Source organism: Octopus bimaculoides, chromosome 6 (assembly GCF_001194135.2).
Source record: "Octopus bimaculoides isolate UCB-OBI-ISO-001 chromosome 6, ASM119413v2, whole genome shotgun sequence".
Taxonomy (NCBI): Eukaryota; Metazoa; Mollusca; class Cephalopoda; order Octopoda; family Octopodidae; genus Octopus; species Octopus bimaculoides.
In genome coordinates, this window is record NC_068986.1 from 83,202,545 (window position 1) to 83,230,209 (window position 27,665).

Below are 27,665 nucleotides of genomic sequence, written 5' to 3' on the forward strand. Positions count from 1 at the left end.
CCCCCCCCCAGCCTTCATCAGGTGTCTTGGGGAAATTTTGAACCTGGGTTCTCATTCCTAAGGTATTTTTCGATAATATTATTATTATTCAGGTCACTGCCTGGAATCTAACTCAGAGTCTTGGGGTTAGCAGCCTGCGCTCTTAACCCCTAGATTCCAACTTCGATTCCAGGCAGTGACCTGAATAATAATAACATCAAAAAATACCTTAGAAATGAGAACCCAGGTTCAAAATTTCCCCAAGACACTTGATGAAGGCTGGAGGGTATATCAGCCGAAACTTTGTGTCAACAACAAACAGGATGAGGACAAATATCCGTCAAATGTAAATAATATAGTTTTCCAGATGTTTCACAGTAGATAATAATCTTCCTGTTATATCATGCTTTTTCATAAAATTTACAGCTGTTGACAGTCACTGTGATGCTACTTCATAATCTTGATGTCCAATGACACCAATTAGTAGTCAAATAACTTACTGGAAGAAACTATTTTAACTGTTCATGGGTTTACATTTCTTCTATGTCAAATATCAAGACAAGTTTTATAAGGTCCTGAGTTATGTATTGGGATGTCAAATGAAATTCTCCATTTCCTTCCAATGTTATTTAAATGTAAAATATTTCTATCACAGTTTTATGGAGTTTTTAGCTTTATTCTTCCTCTACAACTTTTTATTTATCATTTTTGAAATTTGAATAAATTTTACCTCTTTTCAGACATGTGACAATGAAGTGCCACATAATTCAAAAGCTCAGTTGGGAAGTTCTACCATGCCTGCCATATTCTCCTGATATAGCACCTTCAAATTATCACCTTTATCAGTTGCTATCCATCAATCTGCAAGGTGTCTCATTCAACACTGACATGAAGCTGAAAATATGGCTCTATGAATTCTTCAAGTCAAGACTTCGTAATTTCTACCATCAAGACATTGAAAAGAACACTAGCAAGTCATGATCAATGAAGGAGAATATATTATCAGTTGATTTGTTAAAACTGTTGATAAAAATAAGAATTAAAATGGTAAAAAATTCATTCATCTGGCAACTGAATATAATTGCTGGGTTTCACCAACTTTTTGATGAAATAGATTTATCTAAATTTGTGATCATTCCTACTTCCAAACAATTGGACCTGGTCACTTATAAGCTTAGTATGGCTGTTTGTTTGGGACTTAGTGACGTCCTTTCAAAAACAACTGTTCTATATTTGAATATTTGCAGTTCCAGCATGATTTCTATCAAAGAGGGCGTTTTCCTGACTAAGCCATAAAAAAAATGTTTATTCTACAGCTGGTTACTTTAACCAGATGGAACATGCATTATAACTGTGTGACAGTGTGTGTGCATGTGATATGCACATACATCCAAATATAACATACATACATACTAATACTGAAACCTACACATGTATAATTAAATTGATCTAGGCTTTACTATTCTGAACAAATTTCTTTGAAATTATTTAGCTAGCAAAATTTAGTTGTGAAATGATTGAGCAGAGTATCATATTCCAATTTTTTTCATTTATATATTTAAAAGGATATTCTCATATTTCTCAGTGCTAGAAGAAAAGGTTCTAGTTTAAACCAGTTCTTGATATAAGACCTTGATGGATTTTTTTTTTGGCATTGTTTACAACAATGACTATTCATACTGTTTATGGTGTTCAGTATTGCTTTTTCATGCAATTTCAATATAAATATCAGTTTTTCAACCCCAAAAATGGTATTTATATTTTGTCAGGTAAAATATTTCACTATTTTTAAGGTGTCATTTTCAAAATAGCAAAGACTGAATTAAATTAATACTAATGAATGACAATAACATTTTAAAAACTGATTAACAACTAAAAACTATGGAAATAGTAACACACAGTGCAACTTCATATCACTTCACTTCTGAATCACTTTAATGGTATTGATAGAATTAAATGTTGGGCCACTGTCAGCTCATCTATGCACAAGTTAAAATAGAAACCCAAATTAGGAATGCAAATTAACAAAACATTCTTCAATTTGTTTAACAACAGTGACTATCCCAGCCTCTGGTACCTACTTTCCTGCTAACACGAGTCAGACAGAATATGTTGAAGCAGATTTTCAATGGCTGGACAACCTTCCTGTTACCAAGCCCAACCTGTTTCTAGGGAAGGTAATATTTTCTCAGGGTCAGATATATTTTCTTTTCACAGATTGGAAATGAACACCACAACAGTGATGCTTTTTTACAATTATGTGATGCCAAGACAATGTGCACATGCACACACACACATATATGTATGTGTATACCTACACGCAACAAGCTTCTTCCATTGATCCTCTACCAAATCCACTTGTAAGGATTTGGTCAGCCTGGGCTATAGTCGATCTTACCCAAGATGCTTTGCAGTAAAAGTATACTTGACACTACATGGTTGTGAAGCAAGCTTCTTAACCATACAGCCACACCATGAATTAAGAGAACATTTAGTTAAAGAAGTGAAATATTTCCACACTCTAGTAAATACATGAAAGTATCTTAGAAGGATATATCTATATCATGTAGAATGAGACTATATAACACTATAATATTCTGCTACAGTCTAAGTATGTTACACTTTAAATAAATACTATCTTAACTATATAAACAATGTTTATTTTATTTATAAGACAAATGGCTGATAAATATTTCAAATTAAGTGATATGTCTTTTTTTAATCCACAGCTCAAATGGGGCAACTGTTGCAATTCACTGTGACTATAGGCTCATGTTGAGCCCATTGTACATTCCTCTGATATGAAACTAATGATGTAGTACATGTATTAAGATTTGTTAAAGTATTACCAATATAGTAATACAGTATATCACTATAGATAGTTTATGTCTTTAATTTCACTCCATCATAAGATTGCTTAAAGTGTATGCATTATTCTTTCAACACATTTTTAATAATTTTAATAACAATCAGATTGGAAAGATGAAGAGAAGTGAACCAGCATTTTCTCAGATAGTTAGTTGTATGTAGCACTATCTAGAGCATGTGCACTTCTTCATGTAAGAATAAGAATACTAGACAATGACCCTCAGTGTAGAAGAGAGGACAAATGTACAACTCCAGTTTGATGTTCTCTCCTAACTACAACTTATACAGACTTTACAACACCTCCTGAACACATCAGTAAAAATACAATTTTAAAGAAAATTATCAATTTTATAGTTCCCTGCTGACTTACTATAACCTCATTGTCTTCATAATTGTGGAATTTCCAGACACTACTAGTATCTAGTAATAAAAGTAAAAAAAAGTAAACCAAGTCACTGCAGTAAATAGAGAATGCCAGGAAATATTATATGGAAAATACTAACTTTATCATCATGTCACAAAAAAAAAAAAAAAAAAAAAAAAACCTAGCGCAATACTGCCTTATTTTTATTGTTCAGATAAAGTAGGATTTTCTCCACAATACTAATCACTAAATTATATACAAGAAAAAATATTGCACTCTTATATTTAAATTTAGCTGTCATACTCAGTGGGATGTTAAGATCACTAGGTTATTATATTGTCTTAACAAGACAGAAAACTATGAAAATAAAATTATTGCTCTAATTCAGATATATATCCTCTAAGATTACCTAGTTATTTTTTTCCTGGTCTCCACTGACTATCATCATCATGATGTATAATAAATGTTCATTTTGTTATTAATTCGCTGTATGTATAAACTGATCACTAAAGGATTTAATGTACTAAACCTTAACAGAATGTATATTTTTTAACACTCAAGCACCCGTGTATCCTCAACTGGTCATAGTTACCTAACTTTAGATTTATTGTTCACATCATATGTTTTAGAGACAGCATCACAACTTTTTAACTATAATTAACCAATGGTTTATGACTTGCATAAAGTTTCAGCTAACCCAGGTCTATTCTATAGTTCAAGTCTGATGTTTAAAAACTCTTTTTTTTTTTTTTTCTATGTTTCAGTCATTAGACTGTGGCCATGTTGGGACACCATCTTGAAGAGTTTTAGTTGAACAAATTGAAACTGCTTAAAATTTTTTTATTTTAAAGTCTGATACTTATTCTCTTGGTCTCTCATGCCAAAATGCTAAGTTACAGGGATGTAAACAAACCAACACCTGTTGCTAAGTGGTGATAGTGGACAAATACAAAGACATACATAGATACACATACATATGGCAGGTTTCTTTTACTTTCTATCTACCAAATACATTCACAAGGCTTTGGTCAGCCTCAGTATATAGTAGAAAACATCTGCTCAAGGTGCCACTCAGTGGGAGTGAACCCAGAAACATGTGGTTGGGAAGCAAACTTCTTATCACACAGCCATTAAATCCTACAAAAAAAGTGAAATATGATATGAATAGTGTGACTTGCAGTTGCATTTTCATGCAACAATAGAACGTTTTTAATAAATTCCTGCACTAATTAGAGGATTATAACTTCCCTCAAAGCTATATTGGTGCTGCACCACAACTTCCCTCAAAGCTATATTGCTGCTGCACATATCAAAATACTGATGCATCTGTTTGATAATCTGAAAGCTTGAATACCCCACACATGCTTTGAATTTAAAAGATTTTGGCTCAAAGTTGCACAAGTTCCACTCAATGGTTTGGAAAAACTTGAAGGAACATTGCACCACAGTCATAACTTGGGGGCAGGAGTTAGTGTTTTCAAAATCATAAGAATTGATCCAAGTCAGTTAAATATAAAAGAAATATACACAGATGACAGGGTTACTGTCATCAGATGAAAAGCGGTGAGCTGGCAGAATCGTTAGCACGCCGGGCGAAATGCTTAGCGGTATTTTGTCTGCCGTTGCGTTCTGAGTTCAAATTCCGCCGAGGTTGACTTTGCCTTTCATCCTTATCCGGGTCGATAAATTAAGTACCAGTTACGCACTGGGGTCGATGTAATCGACTTAATCCGTTTGTCTGTCCTTGTTTGTCCCCTCTATGTTTAGTCCCTTGTGGGCAATAAAGAAATAAGATGACAGGGTTGCTAGTGCTGAATGAAATGCCTTGCAGTATTTATGACTCTGTGCACTCTATGTTCAAATACCATCAAAGTAAACTTTGCTTTCCATCCTTTCAGAATCAATAAAAACAGACCAATCCACAGTGGTGGCTTGGCAGTTCTGGAAGAATGTTGGATCTTATGTCATTTGTTCCAGTTTTTTGCATTCTGTGTTCAAATCCAGCCATGACCTACTTGGATTGTAAACTGAATTTGTTACCCAGTTTAATACTACCTCCTGATTTTTGGTTACCTTTAGTTGAGTTCACTCAGTAGCCAGATTTGGGCCAGGTCTTCAGTCTAAAGATACCTCCCTCCCTCAATCGTCTTGAAGGCCCTGTAAAGAGTCTGGGGCACTGCCTTCCGACGTGACTAAAAGATAAATTTTTTTTATTTTTTAAGCGCGGTGCCACGAAAACTATAAGCTGCTCAAATGTTTATAAAATTATAGATATACATTAACAAAAATATTCAACTATGTTATTATAATAAGCTTGTAGTAAAATCCCATAACAGTAGCAAATTTTAAATTAATCTTAGTTGAAGGATATAATCTTATAAGTACATTTAACCGAATCAATAGCAAAATGTTTGGTAATTAATAACCAGTTTGAAATAAAACCATAAACATTTACGTTATAAACATATTTTAAAATTTGTTTTTCATCCAATATATTACAACTAAAATGTTCTATTTAAGCCTTGAAATTCTTTTAAGTTGCGGATCAAGTTTGCTGTTATGACAGTTATTTTGAAACCGGTACGCGCTATTGATCCTCGACATTCCCGTCAATGTTACAAATCGTGTTACACTTCAAGGTTAGGATAAGAAGATTTACGTTAATTTTTAGATTGAACATAGAATTACTATTTATGTCAATTATACGAGAAGGTTCGATTGATTAAAAAATAAGCAACTTTACGACCGATTTTGTTGGAAATTAATTTAAAACAATGAACGTAATTGTTTATTCGCTTCGCATAATGATGTCCCATGTTCGATGCAATTACGCGGTACCTCGGACAAGTGTCTTCTGCTGTAGCCTCGAATCGACCCAAGAAATCTGAATGAAATTGGATAAACGAGAACAGCGGAAGTTTGTCGGATGAATTGTACTTTTAATTAAAAGGCCCAGCTTTTATACAGATGGTGTCATGCTGAATATGTTCTTTAGTTTATTTAAACCATTTCGGAAGATTACGTTAAAAAGAGTACAAATGTTTGTAGAATTCTCGTGCACGTATAATCCAATGAATGGGTAGTACCGTTGATCGAATGGAATACTCATCGACGAAACGGACGACGAATCAATTTACTTTTTAAATAAAATCAATAAAACTCCGCGATATATTACTAATTCTATGCTAAAAATGTAAATATTTTTCCAATAAATAATATTCACTTCATCGCATAAACTCAAATAGAGACTTTTACTGGTGATTATAAATCTCTTTAGAATAAAGGAAAACCATTATAAATGTTCGTCCTAAAATGAAAAACAAAACTAATTTTTTTCCTTGGTCCTTTCGTATTTTACTCACTTTTCAGATAATTCAGAAACGACTTCAATATTGGTAGAAGTTACGCAAACCAGGTAAGAGTTCTGAATAGGAATTAGGAAAATGTGGAGAGTGTGAGAGAGAGAAACTGAAATAGTTAAATGACAATTCGTTATCTTATGAAAGTGAAGTCAACTCAAGAGGAAGCAAGACGGTTTAATAACAGTAGCTAGGTGCCCGGCCTCGAAGTATCGCAACCGACCGTTGCCATTGATAAAGCAAGCAGTCGGCCGACAATGTCTTCAGACAAATTAGCTGTCTTTTACTATTGGAGAAAAAAAAAAAAAATTGCAGGCAGCACCATCTTTGTCGTCTTTCCACACCCTCTATTTCTGTTGATGTGTTCTTGCAACATAAATAGTAACAAGTTGTCACACAAACTACACACACATACATACATACATATATATATACATACATATGGTAAGCAAAGAGCTCTTTAATTGTAAGTTGTGGGGATCTGATATAATCATGAAACCAACATTAAATAAGTAAACGCGAAATGAAAATATATTCGGAGCAATCTTAAATCGCACACACACATATACATACCAATCGATATTTTTAAATATATCTTTCTATTCACACGAGTAAACTTCCATTCAAGTGCACGATTGCTGTAACTGCACGTTCTTCTCCCACCCCTCTACTTTTGAACTGAAAGGAATGCAAAAAATTGGTAAAAGAAAAAAGTTAACGGTATATAGGGAGATGACATATGCACGATTCAACTGAATCGTTATTCGCAGTATGAAATAAGTTTTAAACCAAGGTCAGAGGTGTACTGGAAAAACGACTTAACACATGCGCAGAGTAAATAGAAAGCTGATCTAATACTGGGCTCTATGCAGTTGATTGACGTCACCATCACTAGTTTTAACAAGAGAATCTTCTATTGTTTTCCATCTTAAACCATGTGTCTGCTCTCTGCTCATTCTTTCAACGCACCTTGATAATGACAGAATGATTGCGTCTCTAACAACCTTGTACAAAACTACATGTACACATTAAAAAATATACTACGTGCAACTGGTCTTCCTGTTTGATATATATATATATATCCCATATTCGCGTAATTTCATTTCAGTCGTTTTTATTCCACTTCTCCTCCAATTTAAGAATCGAAACTATATTTATTATGCCAGCATTGTGAAATTTATCAACAAAGCCGGTTTTCAATTTAGTTGGGTTTATGCTAGATTGCCATCTAGCAAATCTTCACCAACAGCCATCACTAAATAATACCCACGTGTCAGTCTAAAAAATCTTATTGTGAACGTAAGTGCTGTTGGTTTATTTAGTTCATGTTATTTATTTGACTGTATATTTATGTCGCAACTTTCTTTTGGCTGTTAAAACGATTTTTCTTCGCTTCTTAAAAAAAAAAAAATCGATATATTTCTTTACTCCCTTGTTTCCCTCAACCACCCATATTTTCAGTTTCGTGTAATGAAAGAGAGAAAAAATGCTTTCTTGGCAGAGACATAAAATTTCCTACATATGAAAATTTTATAAGTAAAGTATGGATGATTTAAAGTATATCGTTTTTATACCTCTCAACGGTCGTCCCATCTTTAGCGTAGCCAAAAACTTCTTTCGTAGTTATTGAAGACATCTTTTTATGTAATGGGGGAAAATAAAATCCTAATTCATTCACTATTTTATATGGAAGGACGAGGGGGAAATCAGGGAGGTAAGAGCCGCCTTACATTATGCTTATTGGTATGGAAGCGGGCAAGACATTCAAGTCATGTGATTTAGGTCACATGACTATACTTTTTCATCTTAATCTCTAACCCTTCTTTCTAAAATCATTATTACAATAGTTGTTAATTCTTTAGAAAAAAAAAGCTTTCTGCATTTACAAATTAGACTTATTCGCTTACTTTTTTTGTTTATTATTTTGCAAAAAGAGCTACGTTTTAAACTGACTGGAGATTCTCTTTTTTTTTTTTTTGAAATACTTGAAATTTGTCTCCGATATAATATAATAGTTGCATTTAAGAGGAAAGAAAAAGTGCTCAATAATTTTCCGCTCTTTCTGCTGCTTCTTTCCTAACTGCCTGCTGCCTTCCCCCTCTCTCTGTACTTCTTACAATCCTTCTCTTGTTATATTATTAGCGAAGTAGAAGTAGTAATAGTGGTGGTTGTAGAAGTAGTAGTAGCAGTAGGTTTCTCTGTTTTCCTACATAGCAACGTGCAGCTGCTGCGAGAAGTGGAGGGTATTATCAGATCCTCAGCTCTCACACAGACACAGAACTGCAGCGTTGAGCTCGTTTACAACTTTACAAGTATTTAGCGTTAGTGAAAAATGGCGGCTTATGAGGGTCATGTAGCAAAGCGTCAAAAAACTGAAAATAATGGATATGGAATGAACCAAGGAGGAAAAGTAAGTGCTAGTAGTTTTGCAGCTCCTTTTTTGTTATTACTACTATTTATGCATTCGGATGTGTGTGTGATGTCTCTTCGTAGTAATTATTTCATTTAGATATGATAAATCAATCAGTAATTGAATTAAAATTACTCTTTTCTTTGGATAAGAAAATTTGAAATGAGAAGAAACTGAAAAATTTGAGTTTGTTTTCCTTTTTCTTTAAGAAATTTGCTAACCGGCTTATTTAGATACCCTTTTCGTTCATCCTACTTTATAAATTGCCTGCGTATGGTTTCTTTTATTTTTAAATAATATTTGTCTGTCTAATGATATTTTATTTAAATCTGCTTTATCATATTTCAGCACAAGTAGATTGTTTTTATGTTCATAATATTTAAAATTTGTTGTTTTTTTGTTCTTTTTATGACCGCATGGTCTTCGTGTGTTGGAAGAAGAAATGATGGCTACATCATCTTTGAAATAGTGAAAGCAAGCTCTCGCTTATATTTTCCTTTTTTTTTTCTTTCTTCCCTATGCATACATAAACAGTAAGAAAATATGATATGCAATACTACATGCACAATGCTCTTTGTACTTAATTAGTGAAAGAAAAGCCACTCGTTTTTCTAACCTCATTATATTTCATTACAAAACAAAGACCGCTTTAAGGCTGTCATAGCTGCCCCCCCCCTTCTTTCCTTTCTCTCGTCTTTTTCAATTTCTCTCCCTATTTGTGGCGATGACTAATATTTGCTGCTCCAAATAAAAAGAATTCATGAAGTGTTATTCATCATAATAATTGCAAAAGATACTATTTTATTTTTTACATTTCTCATTTATTTTCCCATTTGTAGAATTTCTTTCAAAAATGGAACTGATTACACATCTTGCTCTTTAATTATTGATTTTTGTGAATTTCTTGTTATTGCATTTATTGTTTAGTGGAATTAAGATATTGTCAAGACTACATTTTAATAATATACTATAAACAATTAAAATACATAAAATTTATATTTTTATATTAACCACTTTAAAAAATGAAAAAAAAAAATTTTAGAAAATTCCTAGTTTAATTCTGTATAAAATTGTGGCTGTTTATATATTTTATGGTTGAATGCAAATCTGTCCACAAACGTTGTGAAGGCGGCTAGCTAAGGAAATATGGAGATGGCATTAATGATCTGGTGGCTGGCTAGCAACACATCAGTAGCCGACTACTTGCCAAAGTAGTAGCCATGTTCATTTCACTTGTAACAAAAATAAAATCGATGTGACCTTTTTATTACTCTGTCCGGCCGACAGTAGTATGGTGCTTTTCATTTTCACTTGGGAAGATGGGAAGATATCCAAAAAATAGTCTAAATAATGTCGTATAAAAAGGAACCAGTGTTTATTACAATTTGGGATTTTCTGCAAGCGCTATACCTTTAGCACTATTATATAACATTAGTCACCTTTTTATTATAAAACTAGAATATTGAGATTATCAGTACAAAAATGCTTGGAATCTGTCACTCTCAACACACTTGTCTCCATAATTGTTAATCGTTTATTTTCTATACCCATTAAAGCGACTTAATTTAGTATGATATATAATTTACTATATATAGCCTATCATGAAGGCGCATTTGCCGATCCTCCCACTTTGTATTTTGAAAACTGCCGGGTTTCATTTAAAGGTCGGATCATTTTTTATTATTGCAATTAATGCATATTCGATCATGTATAATATTTAAAAAAAAAACGTTGTTGAAAAAAAAAAAAATATTGCTCTTTTTTAAAAAAAAAAAAAAAAAAAAAGTAATAAGATCTAGACAGTCGAACTTCATTTCATTGACTAAATACTCTGTATTTATATGAATATAAACTTTATTCGACTTGAGTATTTTAAATCTATGAAATTGGTGTCCCGTACATAAGGTTTTAACCGTCAAAACTCCCCTCGGCTACTTTTCATTCACCTAATTGGCTGTTTTCGTCGCTTCACTGTCCTAGCGAACATTCAATCTTCTTCCTCGTATTACAGCAATGCGCCTGCGCAAATCTTGGCTGTATTTCCTTAACTTTTTTTTTTTACATCCTCCGCCCATCCCCATCTTCTAAAACGTTAATGGAGGTGGGATATACTATTTATAATTTCTGATTTATTGCTACTTTCTTTTTATCCTACTTTCCATTACTTCGTTCCGATAAGAAAGAAAAATAATGAATTTCGTTGTGTTTTGAGGATTTTGCTTTTATAAATTCATTGGTGAATGAATACGATAAACTAATTCTTGGTGCCAAAATATTTGGTTTGCTTCATTTTAAAATGAAAATCATTGTTCAGGTGATGGTGCGGAATCTATCATCGTTTGCCAAATGGTTGTTATTCTCTTGCTAAGAAGCTTCATGTTTAAAATATATTGAATTTATCGTCATCCGTTGCAAACGTAAAAATTTACGAGAAAAGCTATCTAAATGCTATCACTAATCTGATTACCTCATATATATTATATAACCAACTACGTTGTATTCCATAAAATTTTAGATTAAATTTTTGCAGATTTACTTGCGTTATGTCGATTGATTTAATAATTTTTATTTATATATCGATGGAATTTTTTTTTATAGACGGTTATCTAACTAAATCGGTTAGGTTTTGATGTGTATTAAATGAAACTCGGTCGGCTTCCTTCCAATTTATCGAATAATCAAATTTTCCAAAATATTTGTCAACAATTTACTGATAAGAAGCATATAAGTATTGGGTTTTTTTTCTTCTGTAATTCGACAGGATAAATTAATGGAAGATCCTCACAAACCATCACCATCACCCGTGGTGCATGTCCGTGGTCTATCTGAGACTGTGGTAGAGCAAGATTTGGTTGATACCTTGCAAAACTTCGGGTGCATTAGGTAAGTTCATTAAGATATATATGAGCTTTTTCTGCTTTAGGGCTTCGCGTGTGATTATGAATTAATACTGTAAATGTTACATCCGTATACCAATCATTCCCCCTTCTCTATTACAGTTATGTTATCATGATGCCAAAGAAAAGACAGGCTCTGGTGGAATTTGAGGTGAGTTGGGCGATTTTACTAAATCCATTGGAAATATTGAAATTTGTATTTGCTGATTAGATGGTATTTTATCACTCATCAAATCAAGTTAATTTAAAGATTTTTTTTTTTTTTTTTTTCCAAATCGTGTATATTTAACTGTAAGGAAATTATTTACTGTTGTATAGGATATAGCCGGAGCGACTGAGTGTGTGAACTATGTTCAGTCCAATCAACTTTATGTTAGTGGTCACCCTGCTTTCTTTAATTTCTCTACCAGTCAGAAGATCCAGAGACCAGGGTAAGCTTTATATATATATATTTTAGAAAATATTGGGTCTGTTTACTGTGGATATAATTTCATGAAGATGATTTAAGGCCACTTAAAAGTATTGTTTGTAAATATTGTATTTTATTAAAAAGGAAGAGGTACAGAATAACGTACATATTTTACAACTTTAATATATATATAATCCATTTCTTTTGTTTGTAGTGGCCCAGAAGATATGCGGACTGCAAACCATATTTTGCTCTTTACCATTTTAAATCCACAATATCCGATCACTGTGGTATGTAACCATTTTATTATTTTTTATTCTAATTGGGCATTTGTTTAATAACCATTACAAATATCTTTGCATTTAATTTTCCAGGAAGTGATGCATACAATCAGTTCTCCATATGGGCAAGTACAAAGAATTGTTATCTTCAAAAAGAATGGTGTCCAAGCAATGGTTGAATATCCTTATTTTACAAAGTGAACATAGCTTTCAATAAATTGAAATTAATTGTTTGTTTATTTGCATTCTGACTTTAAAGGCACTTTATTTACTTGCATAAAGCTGTTACTGGTTTTGCTGGAATGGCTTTTCCACTGTTGTACTATTATGATTAAATGCTTGGGGTGGATTTGTATAAATTGTTGGGTAAAATGCTTATTTGATAGGGTCATTTGTAAAATAACAAATTAATATCATATAATTGTTTCTAGATGTTCTTTGACATTTGGGAATTTTTACATTGTGTAATGTATTCATATGCTGAGTGCACAGGACGAAAATATACTGACATTCATTAAACTCTAATAGCTGGGTATTTGCTTAAAAACTCAACAATCCTTTCTGCTTTTTCTGGTGGCAGGAGGCAGGATTTCAACTCAGCCAAATCTGGTAATTTAACCCAAGATAAAGGCAAAGTTGGCTTAGACAAGATTTAGACCCAAGTGCAGTTGAACAAAGTATTTTAGTGATCACTGTACCAACTCTGTTAATTTGACATTTTCTCTGTGTATGCATTGCTGTGCAATTTAGAATTTTGAAGTCCATTTGCATGATTTTAGGTTCAATCTCAGTGCATAGCATTTTTGCAGGTCTCCTCTTCTGTAGCTCTGTACTGACCAAATCGTTATGAGTAGATTTGGTATTGTTGCAGAAATTGCAAGAAGCCTGTTGTGTGAGCGTAATGTTTGTCTCTGCTTCTTTTGACATCACTGATAGTTGTGTTGCTATTATTCATTTCCAATTTGCTGTGGAAACGTGTCTGGCTACGGGGAAATATTACATTCTTTGGAAATGAATGTTGGGTAACAGGAAGATCATTCAGCTGTAGTAAGTCAACCTCAGTAAATTGTGCAACCCATGCAGGCACAGGAAAGTGTATGTTAAAATGGCATGACTGTTTTATAAAATGTATATCTTGTAGTTAGTATTCCTTAACCATTTGTACGTTTGAAAGTGTTGATCAAGCAAAACGTGCAAAGCAGGCTCTGAATGGTGCAGACATTTACTCTGGTTGCTGTACACTCAAGATTGAATACGCAAAGGTAAATTTTCAAGTTTTTAATTCAGTATTAGAAATTATATTCACTGTTATAGATCTTGCTTCAACTATTTCTGTAATTTTTAATTTGTTGGCTTGTGAAAATGAATTTAAGTTTCGCTGTTTCACTTGTTAAGTTACTTTCATTGCAGGGTTGTTTGTATTGTGAATCATTCAATGCTTAAAGTGGTATCATCAAATATGTCTTGTAAAGAATTTTATTTTGAAATATCTTACGGTCTAGTTTTTTTTTTTTTTTTTTTTTAAATAAATTCACTTCAATGGGTTTTTTTAATTTGTTTTTTTATCAGCCTACAAAATTGAATGTTGTCAGAAATGACAATGAAAGTTGGGACTACAGCAATCCTTCTCTCGGTAAGATGCAATTTTTAACATTTTAAATTTGATGGACACCAGCACTCTTATTTTCCTTTCTAGAACTGGTGGTAATCCTGGTTAACATACGCACTATCCAGTTGAAAATGACCATAACTTGCTTAACTCTAACCTATTTAATGTTTCAATATTGCAAGCCAAAGGCATGGCTGTAGTTTTAATGTAACAATAGTTGCTACTAACATACTCTTTCTTAAATTAGCACTAAGCAACCAAAACAATGAAATTATTTGTTATCTTGGTTCCTTAGTGATGTCTTCTGGTCTTGTTTAGAATAATTCTGTTCTCTTGTTGCTTAATTGGGATAGTTTGCGAGTTTTTCCTTCGATTCCATAAGGGTGCTAGTGAACAACAATACCATTACATTTTGCAGAACTTAGGGAATCTGTCACCTTTGTTTAGTAGATAGCCCAGTGATGGGTAATCTGCTAGTCAAATTTCTTTAATTGGTGTAATTTATAATGGCTTGGTTGTGGTATACTAATAAATTATTCTAAGGTAGGTGGTTTTAAAATTGGCCATGGGCTTCTTCAGTCATTAACTTTAAATTATCTTTCTATTGTTTATTAGTATCTTTTTGAGGAGTGGTTATTAGGGGAGGAAAAATGCATGCATACAAATACAAACAAGTGACCATTTCAGATAACATACAAAACATTTGTCTCAGTCATATTGAAACTAAATAAACTTTCAATTACAAAACATTTTATATCGTATCATAGACTTAACATTCCAAATTTCGTTACAAAACATGCACATTTTATTAAGCACAATCATCTGTATTCTCAGTAAATGAATTAAAATGATCATGTGCTGGCAGGGAACTACTATTGTCTGAAAGATGGTAGTAGGTTAGTGCCCAGTGAAACCACTTGTTTGTGAAGTTATTCACTTGTTTTATTCTGCACTAGCTTTTTACATTCAGCCAATTTTAAGTTGTTAAAAGTGATTTCCCCCTTATTTTTTTTTATATTTTGAACATTAAAAAAATCTTGCCAGCCCTTTTTTAAACAGTTGATTATGAAGCAAGTTGTTTGCTGTCTGAGATGCCATCCTTTCCAAAATCCCCAACATGAAGACAAGTCATCCATCTTGAGAAAATCCATTTGAAAACAAACTTTAAAATCATTACACTAACATTTGGGTTTTTATTAAACCCATTAAAACAAGTCAGCCACATACAACGTAGAAAAGAAGTGGACATGTTACCTAATATTCAGAATTTGTAAATGTTCCACCTTTCTATCCAGCAAAATTACAAACAGAAGCTGCTATTCTACATCTAGAACAATAGAAAAAGTTGCAGAATAAACTCAAGCACAGAAAGATATCAACATCCACATTACTCATCTGACCGTCACAGGTCACAGACTGGAGCATTCTCCACCTGCAGACAGACTTCCCATACACAGAAGAAGCACTATTCAGTCAGTCAAGTACATCAACCAAACTTAAAATACAATATCATCACCACCACCATCACTACCAAGCAGATACTCACCACCGCACAGAACAAAACATAAAGCGGCCAGGTCCACACAAGGTGTCACTATACCCTGTAAACCCATCCATCTGTCTGACTCCTACGCTTGTTTGCCTTCCTACAACCAAGTCTGGTTAGTTTACTGACCTGTGATTCTGTGTGCATTATACAGGGTGTAGGCCAGTGCAGGCTCGGCCCTCCTGCTACTACTACTACTGCTGGATGAGGAGGAGGAGGAGAATGTGAGCAGCATCGTGTTGATTGAACCATATCAGGCTCAACTACTTCATTGACCAACAGCTACTTCTGGCTTTAACCAAATCACCATGGCTCCTTCCATTGCTGTTATCTCACCAGAAAATCAACTGGTAGATTTTTTATTTTTCTCCTTATTTTCCAGGATGTCTTTTATTAAAAATAATATTTATTTTTTAATATTTAAGTTTTCCATATATCTATTATACATTTCCTGTTTTTCCTTTTGGATTACTAATTTTCATTCTCTGAAGCCATTTAAGATATTGGCTTGCTTTCAAAAAATTGACATTACCATCTAACATTAAAACAGAAAAGGTTAGACTATAATGAGATATTTATTTCCTTCAATTTATTATTTTCATACATTAATCTTTTATAATGCTGGAACCTTTTAGAGCAAATGGAAGAAGTGTAGTCATCTTCATTTGATTACCATACGCTGACTGACTGACTGCTGCTGCTATCACCAGTTTTGTGTTTTTAACTGCAACAAGTAATAGTTTGGAAATATAAGAAAATTCAGTTTGTATACAGAACACTGCATCTGGTTTTACTGTATTGAAAAGATAAAGTATTTGTACTCTAGCAAGATCTGAACATATTCACAAACACACGTAGGCTGATTCTAAGTAGTGTAAGCAGAATAAACCCAGTGAAATGTTGAAAATTTACATTTATTACATTACATCTAAATTGCTAGTCGAATGAATTCTAATTTAAAACTTCTTTATGCATAGGTAATTAGTGTAATGTGGATCAAATTAATTTAAAGTAATATATGCAGTGACTGCTCAATCATTCCCTACCTCCCCCCATACGATTATTTCGATGTTGATCCATTGAACTCTAAATCTAATAATCTCAGGCATCTGACAAACTTTCCCAATTCCAAATATTTGGATTTAATCTTTTGTATTTTTGTAAATATAAAAATTTCACTTGGACTTCTTCACATTCAATGGGTTTCACTTTTATTAAATGAACTATGAATTGAGAACTCCTTTCCATTTATTTTTTAAAATGTATGTATACCAAAAAAAAAAAAAAAAAAGCATTAGTTTATATTGCTGGGGTGAGTTTTCCATCCAGCTCATAGGTAAGTTGAGTAGAAAATTGCCAGTTATGTTTTGTTTTTGTGTGTGGGATCATGTGTTGATTTTTTTTCTTCTTCTTCCACTCCCTTTTCTGTGTCGTACATAATAGTCCAAACCACTGTAGTCAGATTCCCAGGCTGTAGTGAGTTACTTTCCTTGTACAGAATTGATATTTGCCGGATCTTGCAACTGGGCTTTTTTTCTTCATCCACCTCTCCTCTCCCTTCACCACAGGACTTTTAAGAGAGATTACTACATTCTGGGAATGTAGATTTTCTTTCTGGAGGACACACAAAGCAAGCTGTTTTAATTCATAAGTGCATGAACTGGTTAAATTTTAAAATTCCTTTGGATATATTAACATTTTTTCTTAAGGCGTAGGTGAGGTTGAAATAGTTCGATTTATGAGAATGCACAACTTGTGCTTGATTTTATATATTCTATACATTATCTCTGGTTTAGCTAATTCGCTTACTAAATCTGCAAATTAACTCTTCCCATTCATCTTAGTTTTTATGATATTAACATTTTAATGTGTTTCCTAATTTACAGGGGTGGGGTTTTAATTTCTTTTTTTTCTCATTTCTAATTTACACTAAAGCTTTGTTTCATAATGATTCAGATCGAGGAGTTAATTTAGTTAGATTTACATTGCCACATTTCCTGAAAGTTATGGCTGGTAATTTATGTTGACCAATCTTGTGCCAGCCAAATTCTTAGTAAATTCTTTCAGCTGAGAAAGTTAAAACCATAGTATACTAAAAGGCAACAGCAGTCAGTTTATCTGCGGTTTGTTTGGCAAACTAGTAACTTCACTGTCTGCCGCTTTCCTTGCTTGCTCTGAGACTTATCTCACCTGTGTCACTTTGTTTCAGGTAAGAGTCCTGTGGTTGCTAAAAATCAGCCTTTGCTGCAAGATCCGCGCTATGCACCAGGGCCCACTCCCTATGGTGAGTGTCCTCAATCACCAGGTGAAGTATTGTTCTAAAGCTCCATTTTCTTCTTAGTTGTTGTCACATCTCATAATGCTCTAGTTTTGAGTTGCATAATATTTAACAATAGAGCTTCTCTATCTTGGTTACTAGAATTTATTTTAAGCAATACCTCTCTTTTAATATATTTTGGTGCCAGTTTTTGATACTGAAAAGTAGTGTCCTGTATAATGCAGAGTGCTACTTGGTCACACGTGTATTGAAAGTGATTGAATATATGCATTTAAAAAAAAAAAAATTTTTTTTACTTTATCTAAAAAGTGCTATACGGCAACTATTTGTGGTATCTGTTAGTGTGAATTGTTTACTGTGAAAATGCTTGTTAAATGGCATGGCAGGCTGCTGTTATTTTTTCAATATATCTTGGCCTTATGGGCTGTTCTCCATACTTTTTTTCTATTAGTGCAGATATTTTCTTCAAACTGTCTGCATCCTTAAACTATATTACAATGTAGATTTTAACAATCATTTAGTTCCTGTGTGATATTTTTCTTCTCCATTTGTGGATTTGGTATCTCTGGTTGGTTTTCAAACTATAAAATATACAGCCTTTATGTTTTAGCTAATTAACCTGAAATAATTTTTGAACCCCTTGTCCTGTCAAGCTTATAGTAATTTTCTCCCCTCTCACTTAGTATTTTTCCCTTCTATTAGAATTAGCAAAATGTATTGAATCTTGCATTTCTTAGTTTTTTCTTCTTTTTTTTTTAGCAACCATTTAAAATGTTTTCTACAAATTAAAGAAAATTTTTAAAATGTAGTTAAGGGCTAAAGTGAAACAAATTTTAGTATTCAGATTGAAAAATAAGTAATTTTGTACAAAAATGAATTATTAGCACCATTTCATATTTCATTATTTGCTTGCTGAATTTAATTTATTCACATTGTCATCCAATCATTAATTCTTATACTCTAATTTGCCATAATGTTGATTTGCTTCATTTTATTCATTTGTTTATTTTTCATATCTAAAGAAGTTGGACTCTTGGGTAATTTGCTTTTTATTTTTTTTTCTTCTTCCTCCATTTTGTCTTGGATGATTGCTTTTCTAGTGCTTGCTAGTCGTGTCATCTAAGATGTTGTAAAGTTACTGTTGTGCTACCTCGTATGTTTTGACTTAACTATACCTTTGGCTGGCATTAACACTTTCACAATCTTTCTTGGGTTGGGCAAGATATAGTTAGGATTAAAATAGTTTTTCTTTTTATGAGTGTCGTCTTGGTTTTTGTATTGTGTGTGTGTGTATATATATATATATCTATATATATAAATATATTAAATGTGGCAGCTCTTGTACTGTTTGCCACCCCCTCAGCTTAATGGCTCTCTCTCTCACACCTATATTTGAATAAATATGGTACATATTCTTTTAGATATATATACATACATGCATAAAATATAAATGGAAATGGGTTTTTTATGAATACAGCTGCTCTGGTTCTTTTATGTTTGAACATGAAAGTGAATTCAGAGAGAAAGTTGGTATTGATATTTTAAATGTTTGGTATCAGCTTATGAGATTGTTTTTTATATAAACAAAAGAAAAAATACTCTTGATATTAAAACTCTTTGAGTTTGCCCTCTTTTGTAGATCTATTAAGAAATGGAGTTTTTCTCTGAAGTGTTTTAAATTATTGGATTGTTACATATGTGCAAATTTTGAGTTTTACACTGTACATAGCTGAGTGAGCCTACTGTTTCTGCAAAAGTTTTATTTAGTATTGAAAATGTTATTTTCGTATAACAGCTGATTTGGATTTTTTATTTTTTAAAAGAATTTTTTAAAATTTATTTATATATATATATATATATATATATATATATATATATTTGAATACATTGCATTTGAAATTGTCTACATCTACAAAAATAGTATAAGTACTGAGGTAAATTAATGGCTGCCTAAGCCCTGAACATAATAGTTTGATAATGATTGTTAGGAATTTTCCAACTATTAAATTTGGGGGATTTATGCTGTAAATATTGCTTTGATTGTTATTGTCTTGCCAATCTCTCCTTCATTTTTTTCTTGTTAGTTAAAACTTAATTTGCTAATACTTTGTGCATTAGTTTTCATTATATATTACTCTCTTGCTTTCACTCTTAATACACATTATGCCTCTAATTTTCCTTGCATGCTTTAACAAAACATTTCATTCAAAGCACTTGTATAGTAATTAGCAACTATTTTCCTTCATATTTTATGAATAAATAGTATGGTTTAAGCTACTTAATTAAATTTAAGGAAAAATATTGCCAGTCAGTAGCAGAATGCAAATAATTTAGGACTCCAACTTTATTTACCTGCTCAGATTATCATAAAATGGTTGCGAGTTAGCATTAACAGCACATTTAAAATATTTGTTAAAGCTCTTAAGACATAGAAATTAAAAGTTACAATGGATATTTTTGCCTTGGGATGGAAACTAAATCTCAGCAAAGCTACTAACCTGCGATTCCAGTTGGTAAGCAGTATAATAAACTTGTAACCTATTGCTAGACTTCTTCATAATCTTATATTGAATAGGCAGCCTACTCATTAGGGATGTAGTCACAAAAGTTTGGTTGTATTTTATTTTCTTAAATTTTATAGAGCAGTAGGGGTGTTATTCATTATCATACGATTATCAACTGGCATGCCAACAAGTACATGTACTTCAATTGAAGAAATTTTCTGTTCCTCAATGATATTAGGATGATGGCTATGAAATTTGTAGTATTACTTATGTGGCCCATGGAAATTATTTTTATCATTTTGAGTCTTGGATATTTTGATTTGATTGCTACTGAAATTGTTCTTTACATGTAATAAAGTTTTTATTTATTTTATTTGAATTAGCTATTGCAGAATTTTGGATCATAATTTAATAGAAATGTAATTGGAATTTTGGGCTGTGGTTTTTACTGCTTTTTTTTTTTTTCTTGCCATGTTTTCTCTCATGCTTAAAGTTGGTTGTTCTGTAATTTCTACATAAATTTATTCTCAATTATTTTACAATGGATCATTTTATTGAAAGCTAATTAAGTGTAATTTGTCTGAAATAATTTTTAATATAATTAAACTGCTTATTAATATGCAAGATATATGAAAGTAATCAATTTGATGCTATTATTTGTTTTAAATTCAAATTTTAGGGAATCATCCAGATGTGCGAAGAGGTGGTGGTGGTGGTCCTGGAATGGGACCTCCACCTGGTGGCCATGGCGGTGGATATGGTGGGCCAGGTCCCATGTATGATGGTGATAATTATGACAACTATTGTGGTGGAGGAGGAGGGGGCAGAGGTGGCTATGGCATGCAAACTGAGCGTTATGGACCAGGCAGCACTGGAATTCTTGTAAGCTTTCTTTATATGTTAACATTAATTTCACTCATTTCCCTTTCCCCGCCAACAGCCTACACACAAATAAGTGCGTAGTGAATCACAAGTTCGCTTCCTGTTTCAAAATATTGAAAGACTGTTCAGGCAAGTTCTTTGCAAGAGTTTAGAGCTGTTCATGATAAATTTTATTAATCTAAGTGCTTATTCTCTGAATCTGTTAAGAATTTCTTGTGGTCCATTTCAGTATTTGTCTGTTCAAGATAAGCATATTGAATGACTGGTATGCTTTTATGGGTATTTTTTCAAAAACGAATTCAAACAAGAGTACTCAGAGAGCATAACCCTGTGACAAGAAAACACCAACATCCTCTCAATGATTAGCCACAGAAGATTTTTAAGATGGAAATATCTGAAATAAACTTTCTCTCACAAACAAAAATAAAAATGAGCCTGACTGTTCTTGAAAATTAAGTATTAAAAAAAATGATGGCGGGGTGATCCAGAACCCTTGTCTGGTTCCTGATCAATCTCAATGGTAGTCAAGGAATGTGAGGGTGGCTGTAGAAAATTTAGCAACTATCTAATAAAAGCCAGTGAACAAATTCCTCATTCAAAGTTGTTACAGCCTAAAGGGGAATAATTGAGAAAGACTTGAAAGTTAACGTGGGATCATAATCATGTAAAGTAGATATAACATAATCCAGAATCCTTGTCTGGTACCGGATTGATCCTAAAATCTAATCAGTTTGTGCCAGTCGTGAGGCCAAACATCCCTGAAAGTTTCATCTGGATCCACCCAGCGATTCTTGAGATATCATATCTTGTCCATGGACAAAGGACGCGACTGAAAACAATGCCTTCGCTAAGGTGGGGGTAATGATCTGTTTAATCTCAAGCACAGATTTTTTTTTAACTAGACATTTTGGGACTTCAGATACTGGTTTTACAAAATTAGTACTGAGACAGACCAACAGAGCCTGTATGTGGTTGCATGACCTGCTAGAAAAAGTAGCCAAACTTTATTTACAGAATAGAAAATCCTGGCACATTCAACCAGTATCCGAAGTTTCAAACTGTTAAAAAAAATTTTTGATCTGTGACTGAGATTGACAAGTTCCATGAAACTACTCTCATACAACACTGGATATTTTAAGAGTAAACCCTGTTCTGTGTACAGCCAGTATCCCAAGTTTCAAAGTGTTCAGTTAAAAAAGTTTTAAAAATCTGCTTGAGATTGAAAAGGTCCGAAATGTCTTTTTTGTAATGTATCATGGCTACATGAGCAAGTTTATCCTGTCCATATTTTTTTTTTTTTTTAGAGAGAAAATTTTAGATAAGCTGTGTCAATTCTTGTTACAGGTTTTTTGTGCATTACTATTATAGTGCAGGTTTCTCTTAGCCTTTTTTTTTTTTTTGTGTGTGTGTGTATGGCCAACTCAGAACTTATTTCGTTCTTTTTACTGTTTCCAATTTTACTTTTGACTTTTACTGACATCAGAAAGTTTATGGGTAAACTGCATTTGGAAAGAACATTTGTCGTTAATCTGGTTCAGTTGCACACCATAAGTTAACTTATTAATCAAGTTCTGTGGTAACTGTTTCAGGCTGCAGGTAGATTGAGTTTTAGAAAGTGCAAAATGAATTGAGGTTAGGAAGTTAGCATTTGACATTTTTTGTGTTGAACGGTTTTAAAGTTTTGTGTTTGTTCTTTGAAGAATATACTTTTTACTTCCAGGATCGCTATGGTGCTCCTCCAATGCCACCTTACGAAGATCCTAACTCGCGTATGATGGGGCAACACCAAAGTGGTGGTGGTGGTGGTGGTGGCGGTCCTCAACAAGGAGCAGTACTTATGGCTTATAGCCTTAATATGGATAAAATTAACTGTGATTCAATTTTCAATTTGTTCTGCCTTTATGGTAATGTTGTACGGGTAAGTTATGGTTGTTTTTTGTTTTGTTTTTCTTTCAGTAGAAATGTTTCTTAAACTACAAATTGTTTGCTTGAGATAACTTTTGTTTTTTTCTTTTTATAATTAGATTAAGTTCTTAAAGAGCAAAGAAGGGTCAGCAATGATCCAAATGGGGGATAATCAAGCAGTGGACAGAGTCATTCAGAATCTCAGTGGCTGCTACTTTGTTGGTAAAAAGATACAACTGGGGTTAGTATTTTTCATTCACTTAGTATATTCTTTTTGGCTACTGCTTCTATATGGGTAGCGTGTTTTACCAGCTGTGTTTTGTCTAAATTTGATTTAAGTGTCTCGGTGTGTATATAATGATTCTTCAATAAATCAAATTATTTGTCAAATGATTATCTTTGCCACAGTTTTATTAGTGAAAAGATTTATGGAAAAATAGCCTTTTTTTTTTTGTCCCTCTGGAAAAATTGGCAATTATCTTCCATGTTTATTTTTCTTTTTAATACAGATATTCTAAGCAGGCTTTTCTGCAAGATGTTCCTAATCCACATACTCTTCCAGATGGATCTCCATCATTCAAAGATTTCATGGGTAGCCGAAACAACCGTTTCACTAACCCAGAAGCTGCAAGCAAGAATCATATCCTTTTTGAATTAATTTTACATGAATAAATAACATGCATGCATTGTGTTAATACTTGTTGCATATAGTAACTCGTTTTATAGGTGGGGGGTGCATTTAATTTTCTATTACTAAAACAGGATGGAAATATAAAATAAATTTAGTATAACAGAAACAGATAACTATTTGTTGTTGAATTATGTTTCCTTGTAAATTGTACAAATGTTTACAGTTTTGAGTTTTGCTTGAAATCCTTAACATACGTCAAGTATCCAAGGGCCTGCTAAAGTACTACACTATTTCAATGCTCCACCCAATATAACAGAGGATGAAATCTGTCAGGTTGGTTATAATTATTTACTTTTAGTCTTTGATGTAAGAGAATGTTATGTTCTTCAATAAATTCCCATTCTATTTTGTACTAACTGAGCACATTTTTTATACCAGGTGTTTACAGATGCTGGAGCAAAGAGTCCTGTAAGGATTAAACAGTTTCCTTCCCGTAGTAAGTATTTACTTTGTCTTTGTGTTTTCCTTCAGCTCATAGATGTGGCTGTGATGCCAGGCTTAGTCTTATTGTGTCACTGTGACCAGGTGTTTTTGATTATAGCCCCAGGCCAACCTAAGACTTGTTAGTGGATTTGGTAGATGGAAATAGAAAGAAGGCCATTGTGTGCATGTGTCTTTGTGTTGATTTCTCCCTCACCGCAACTATTTGACAACTAGTGATGGTTTGTTTGGAGCACCATAACTTAGAGAGGATCATAAAACTCATAGAATGTGCTAGGCTTTAAAGAATAGTACGTGGGGTCTTTTTTCTTTTTTTTTTTTAAGGACCCTTCAGGTTGGTGTTCTAGCATGGCCGCAGTGCAGTGACTGAGGCGGGTAAAAGATTAGTGTCAGGAAATTTAAGCAGGGTTTTCTTTATGGTGTTTGGTTTGATTTGCGTCAGTGTTAACTGAATATTTTTCTTAATAGTTTTAATTTGTGTTTCAGCGGAAAGAAGTTCTACTGGGCTGGTTGAGTTTGAAACTAAAGCCGATGCTATTGAAGGCCTTGTGGCTTGTAACCATCAAAGTATTCCCAATCCTAGTAAGTTCTGTTTTCATGAAATTTTTTCAGCTTTACACATAAATAGCACCTATGTTCACTGTGTATTATGTGCAGTGGTGAATTAATGATGAACTGAGGACCTCGTTCTATGGTATTTGTGAATTTAGACTGGTTTTATAAAGTAAGACATCAGCATAGGAAATTGTTAGATAATATTCAATGAGTTATACAACAAAATTTTAATATTGAAGGATTGTGCAAATTACTGGTTATGTGTTAACTTAATATACATTAAACAGAATGAAATACTGAAATGTAAATCAAATTTACATGCACAGGCTGGCAATATTCCTAGAAATGCTTGGATTTCTAACTTCTGAACATGTATGAGATGTCTCCTTTCCTTCTGCATAAGGTTTAATTTCTACGGAAATCACTCCAAAGGATAAAGTAAAAAATTAATCTAATAGTTTCATTTCCTTGAGAGGATTGTAGCCACATCTAACATCTTCCTTAAAAATTACTAAGAAAAGTATTTTAAAAATTTTTACTATATTCAGGTGCAAATCAATGGAAAAATTGATAGAAATCTCCAGTGGTTTGCAGCTCTCAGATGTAAAATAGTGTAAATTTGTTTACATGGTGAAATCATGTGTTATCACAAATGTACGATTGAAATTTGCACTGAAATTTTCCATTTAAACACAACTAGGTTATTACAGTCATTTTTGAGCAGGTTTGCAACATTTGCTTGTGAAATTTTAAGCCAGCTATACCATCTTGGTATCGAAAGGGTTAAAATTTGTAATTAGTATGTGACATTGTTTACTTGACTAAATTGCTTACAACGGCTCAAGTATATGATTCTTATAGTAGTACTCTAATATGACTAAAATAAACATACTTTCCTGATTTTTTTTTTTTTTTTTTTTTTTTTTTTTTTCCCCTACCTCTGTTAGATTCGTTTGTATCTCTAGGATTTTACCGGCTGTTAGTTTTCACTTACCCACCTTGCTTTTCTTTTTTTCCATTATGACATGGGCTCGTTACTTCAGTGCTGTCTTTCTGCTTTTGTTTATTTCAGATGGCAAGAATCCATTTGTCTTCAAGCTGTGCTTTTCTCAGACCCCTATAATGGGTTAAGCTGGTTCTCTGATTTTAGGAGATTGCCAACCATGGTTGATATAAGCTGTATACTTAACCCATATATGTCTATTTGTCTTTATTGATGATAAAATGTCTAGAATCATATGAATTAAATGGAAGCAAGAGAACTCCTCACTCAGGCATTTTACTTCACCTCCTCATGTTCTCCAAAGCTATGTAGCTACCATTATTCATGTCTTAGTTCTTCTCATCATTCACATCATAATTAAAAAAAAAAATTAAAAAAAAAGATTGACTCCAATTTTTATTTTCTCCTTTTTATTGAGAATACTTGAAATTCCTCATTTTTACATGTTTCATTACTGGGAAGTTTGACTTTGGGCTTGCTTTTGAGGTTGACAATGAACGTGGTAGCCCATTCTAATGTACTTTTTTTTTTTTAAGAATGTATCAATTATTGCTCTAGGTCCTGTCTCTGTTCCTGTCACTCATGAATTTATCATTTTAGTTACAATGTGTGTGTAATATGTGCATGCACTGCTTCCTATTTATTGATGGCCAGCAAAATTTTACCATTCTAATGCTTAGTTTTTAACATCATCTAAATTTAGGTTAACATTCAGTTATGCACTGACTTCATTTAGTTCTTTGCCTGCCAGTATTAAAATAATACCCTTAGAACTGACTGCTGGGCAATTCTTTGAATAAACAAATTATAATTTTAAAAAAATACAGCTTTTTTTTTTTTTCCTCTCCCTTTATATAATTAATTGTATCTTGGAAATACGTAAAAGACAAAAATTTAAGTTTAATTTTCATTTTTTTAAAATAAAATGTATTTATGTAGTGCATTGTTACATGTTATTTTGTTTATCATATTGTTATCCTTCATTGTGCAGATATATGCATACTAATTTCCACTGTAGGTAAATTTCACATTTGTAAAACTTGTCAGATCACACGTCGATGCTGTTTCTGGGTGTTTTTTTTCAATTCTTAGTATTAACAGCTGCCTACTGATTGTGAGTCAGGGTTGGATCCCCAGTGAGTGTTATAAACTGTCTGAAATTGCTTATTTTCTAAACAAACAAGTTAGCCTATAAGTTCGGCATTATCTGTACTTACAGGGGGCTTGTTGAGAGGTGAATATATATATATATTCACATATCACTTAGGGGGTTGTTTATTTTGCTGAGAATTGATCGTATTAAGAGGCAATGCAGTTATTAGCAGTAGCAAGCTGTTACGATTGAATTTCTTATTTTGTATATATGATATAATTGGAAAAAGGGCTTTTTGAAAATTTGGTTGTGAGCATAGATGTTAGAAAATAGGTCCACAGCAAAGGTTAGTAGTATGTAATGTAATTTACTACACAATGCATTTCATCAGATATTGCTGTTCATTGGATCTGACCAATTTGAGACTGATTTTGTACACAAGACCACCATTTTTATTGTTTCAGGTGGATATGATTAAGCTCTTTACAGTGGAAAGCAATTCACTCACCAAGTAGCAGGTTATCCCTTTCATTACTGTATTTATTTTGAGATGCTCTGTTTCATTCGATTACTTTAAATATAACAAAGAAT

General features: G+C 32.8%; 2 protein-coding genes and 1 long non-coding RNA gene across 10 annotated transcripts in view; 1 reads left to right on the forward strand and 2 right to left on the reverse strand.

The window, feature by feature from the left end:
* The window catches only part of LOC106873562 (galactose mutarotase), a 127,243-nt gene extending 118,830 nt beyond the window's left edge, over positions 1-8,413 (reverse strand). Inside the window, exon 1 of the mRNA XM_014920990.2 lies at positions 8,145-8,413. Coding sequence (XP_014776476.1) covers positions 8,145-8,206 — 62 coding nt within the window. The 5' untranslated portion in view covers positions 8,207-8,413. The remainder of the gene's footprint in view (positions 1-8,144) is intronic.
* LOC128248153 (uncharacterized) lies at positions 4,035-7,239 on the reverse strand. Its single transcript, XR_008264442.1, has 3 exons — positions 7,144-7,239; positions 6,574-6,635; positions 4,035-4,348 (listed from the first exon to the last, which is right to left on the reverse strand). It is a non-coding gene; the product is annotated as an uncharacterized LOC128248153 (long non-coding RNA).
* On the forward strand, positions 6,606-26,919 carry LOC106873560 (heterogeneous nuclear ribonucleoprotein L). Of its 8 annotated transcripts, none has more exons than XM_052968915.1 (18): positions 6,606-6,626; positions 11,742-11,863; positions 11,980-12,028; positions 12,196-12,308; positions 12,501-12,576; positions 12,661-12,746; positions 13,733-13,829; positions 14,137-14,200; positions 17,932-18,027; positions 19,023-19,037; positions 21,184-21,386; positions 23,107-23,304; positions 23,411-23,532; positions 23,801-23,931; positions 24,182-24,255; positions 24,361-24,418; positions 24,910-25,005; positions 26,051-26,919. In XM_052968915.1, exons 2-18 carry the CDS (start codon positions 11,751-11,753, stop codon positions 26,107-26,109), a joined length of 1,650 nt encoding a protein of 549 aa, XP_052824875.1. In that variant the 5' UTR covers positions 6,606-6,626; positions 11,742-11,750; the 3' UTR covers positions 26,110-26,919. The 8 variants fall into 8 exon arrangements, with proteins under 8 accessions (XP_052824875.1, XP_014776472.1, XP_014776469.1 ...); XM_014920986.2 differs by lacking the exon at positions 6,606-6,626 and adding an exon at positions 7,658-7,869; XM_014920983.2 differs by lacking the exon at positions 6,606-6,626 and adding an exon at positions 8,533-8,980 and having other exon boundaries at positions 26,054-26,919.
* Positions 26,920-27,665: the final 746 nt, after the last annotated feature.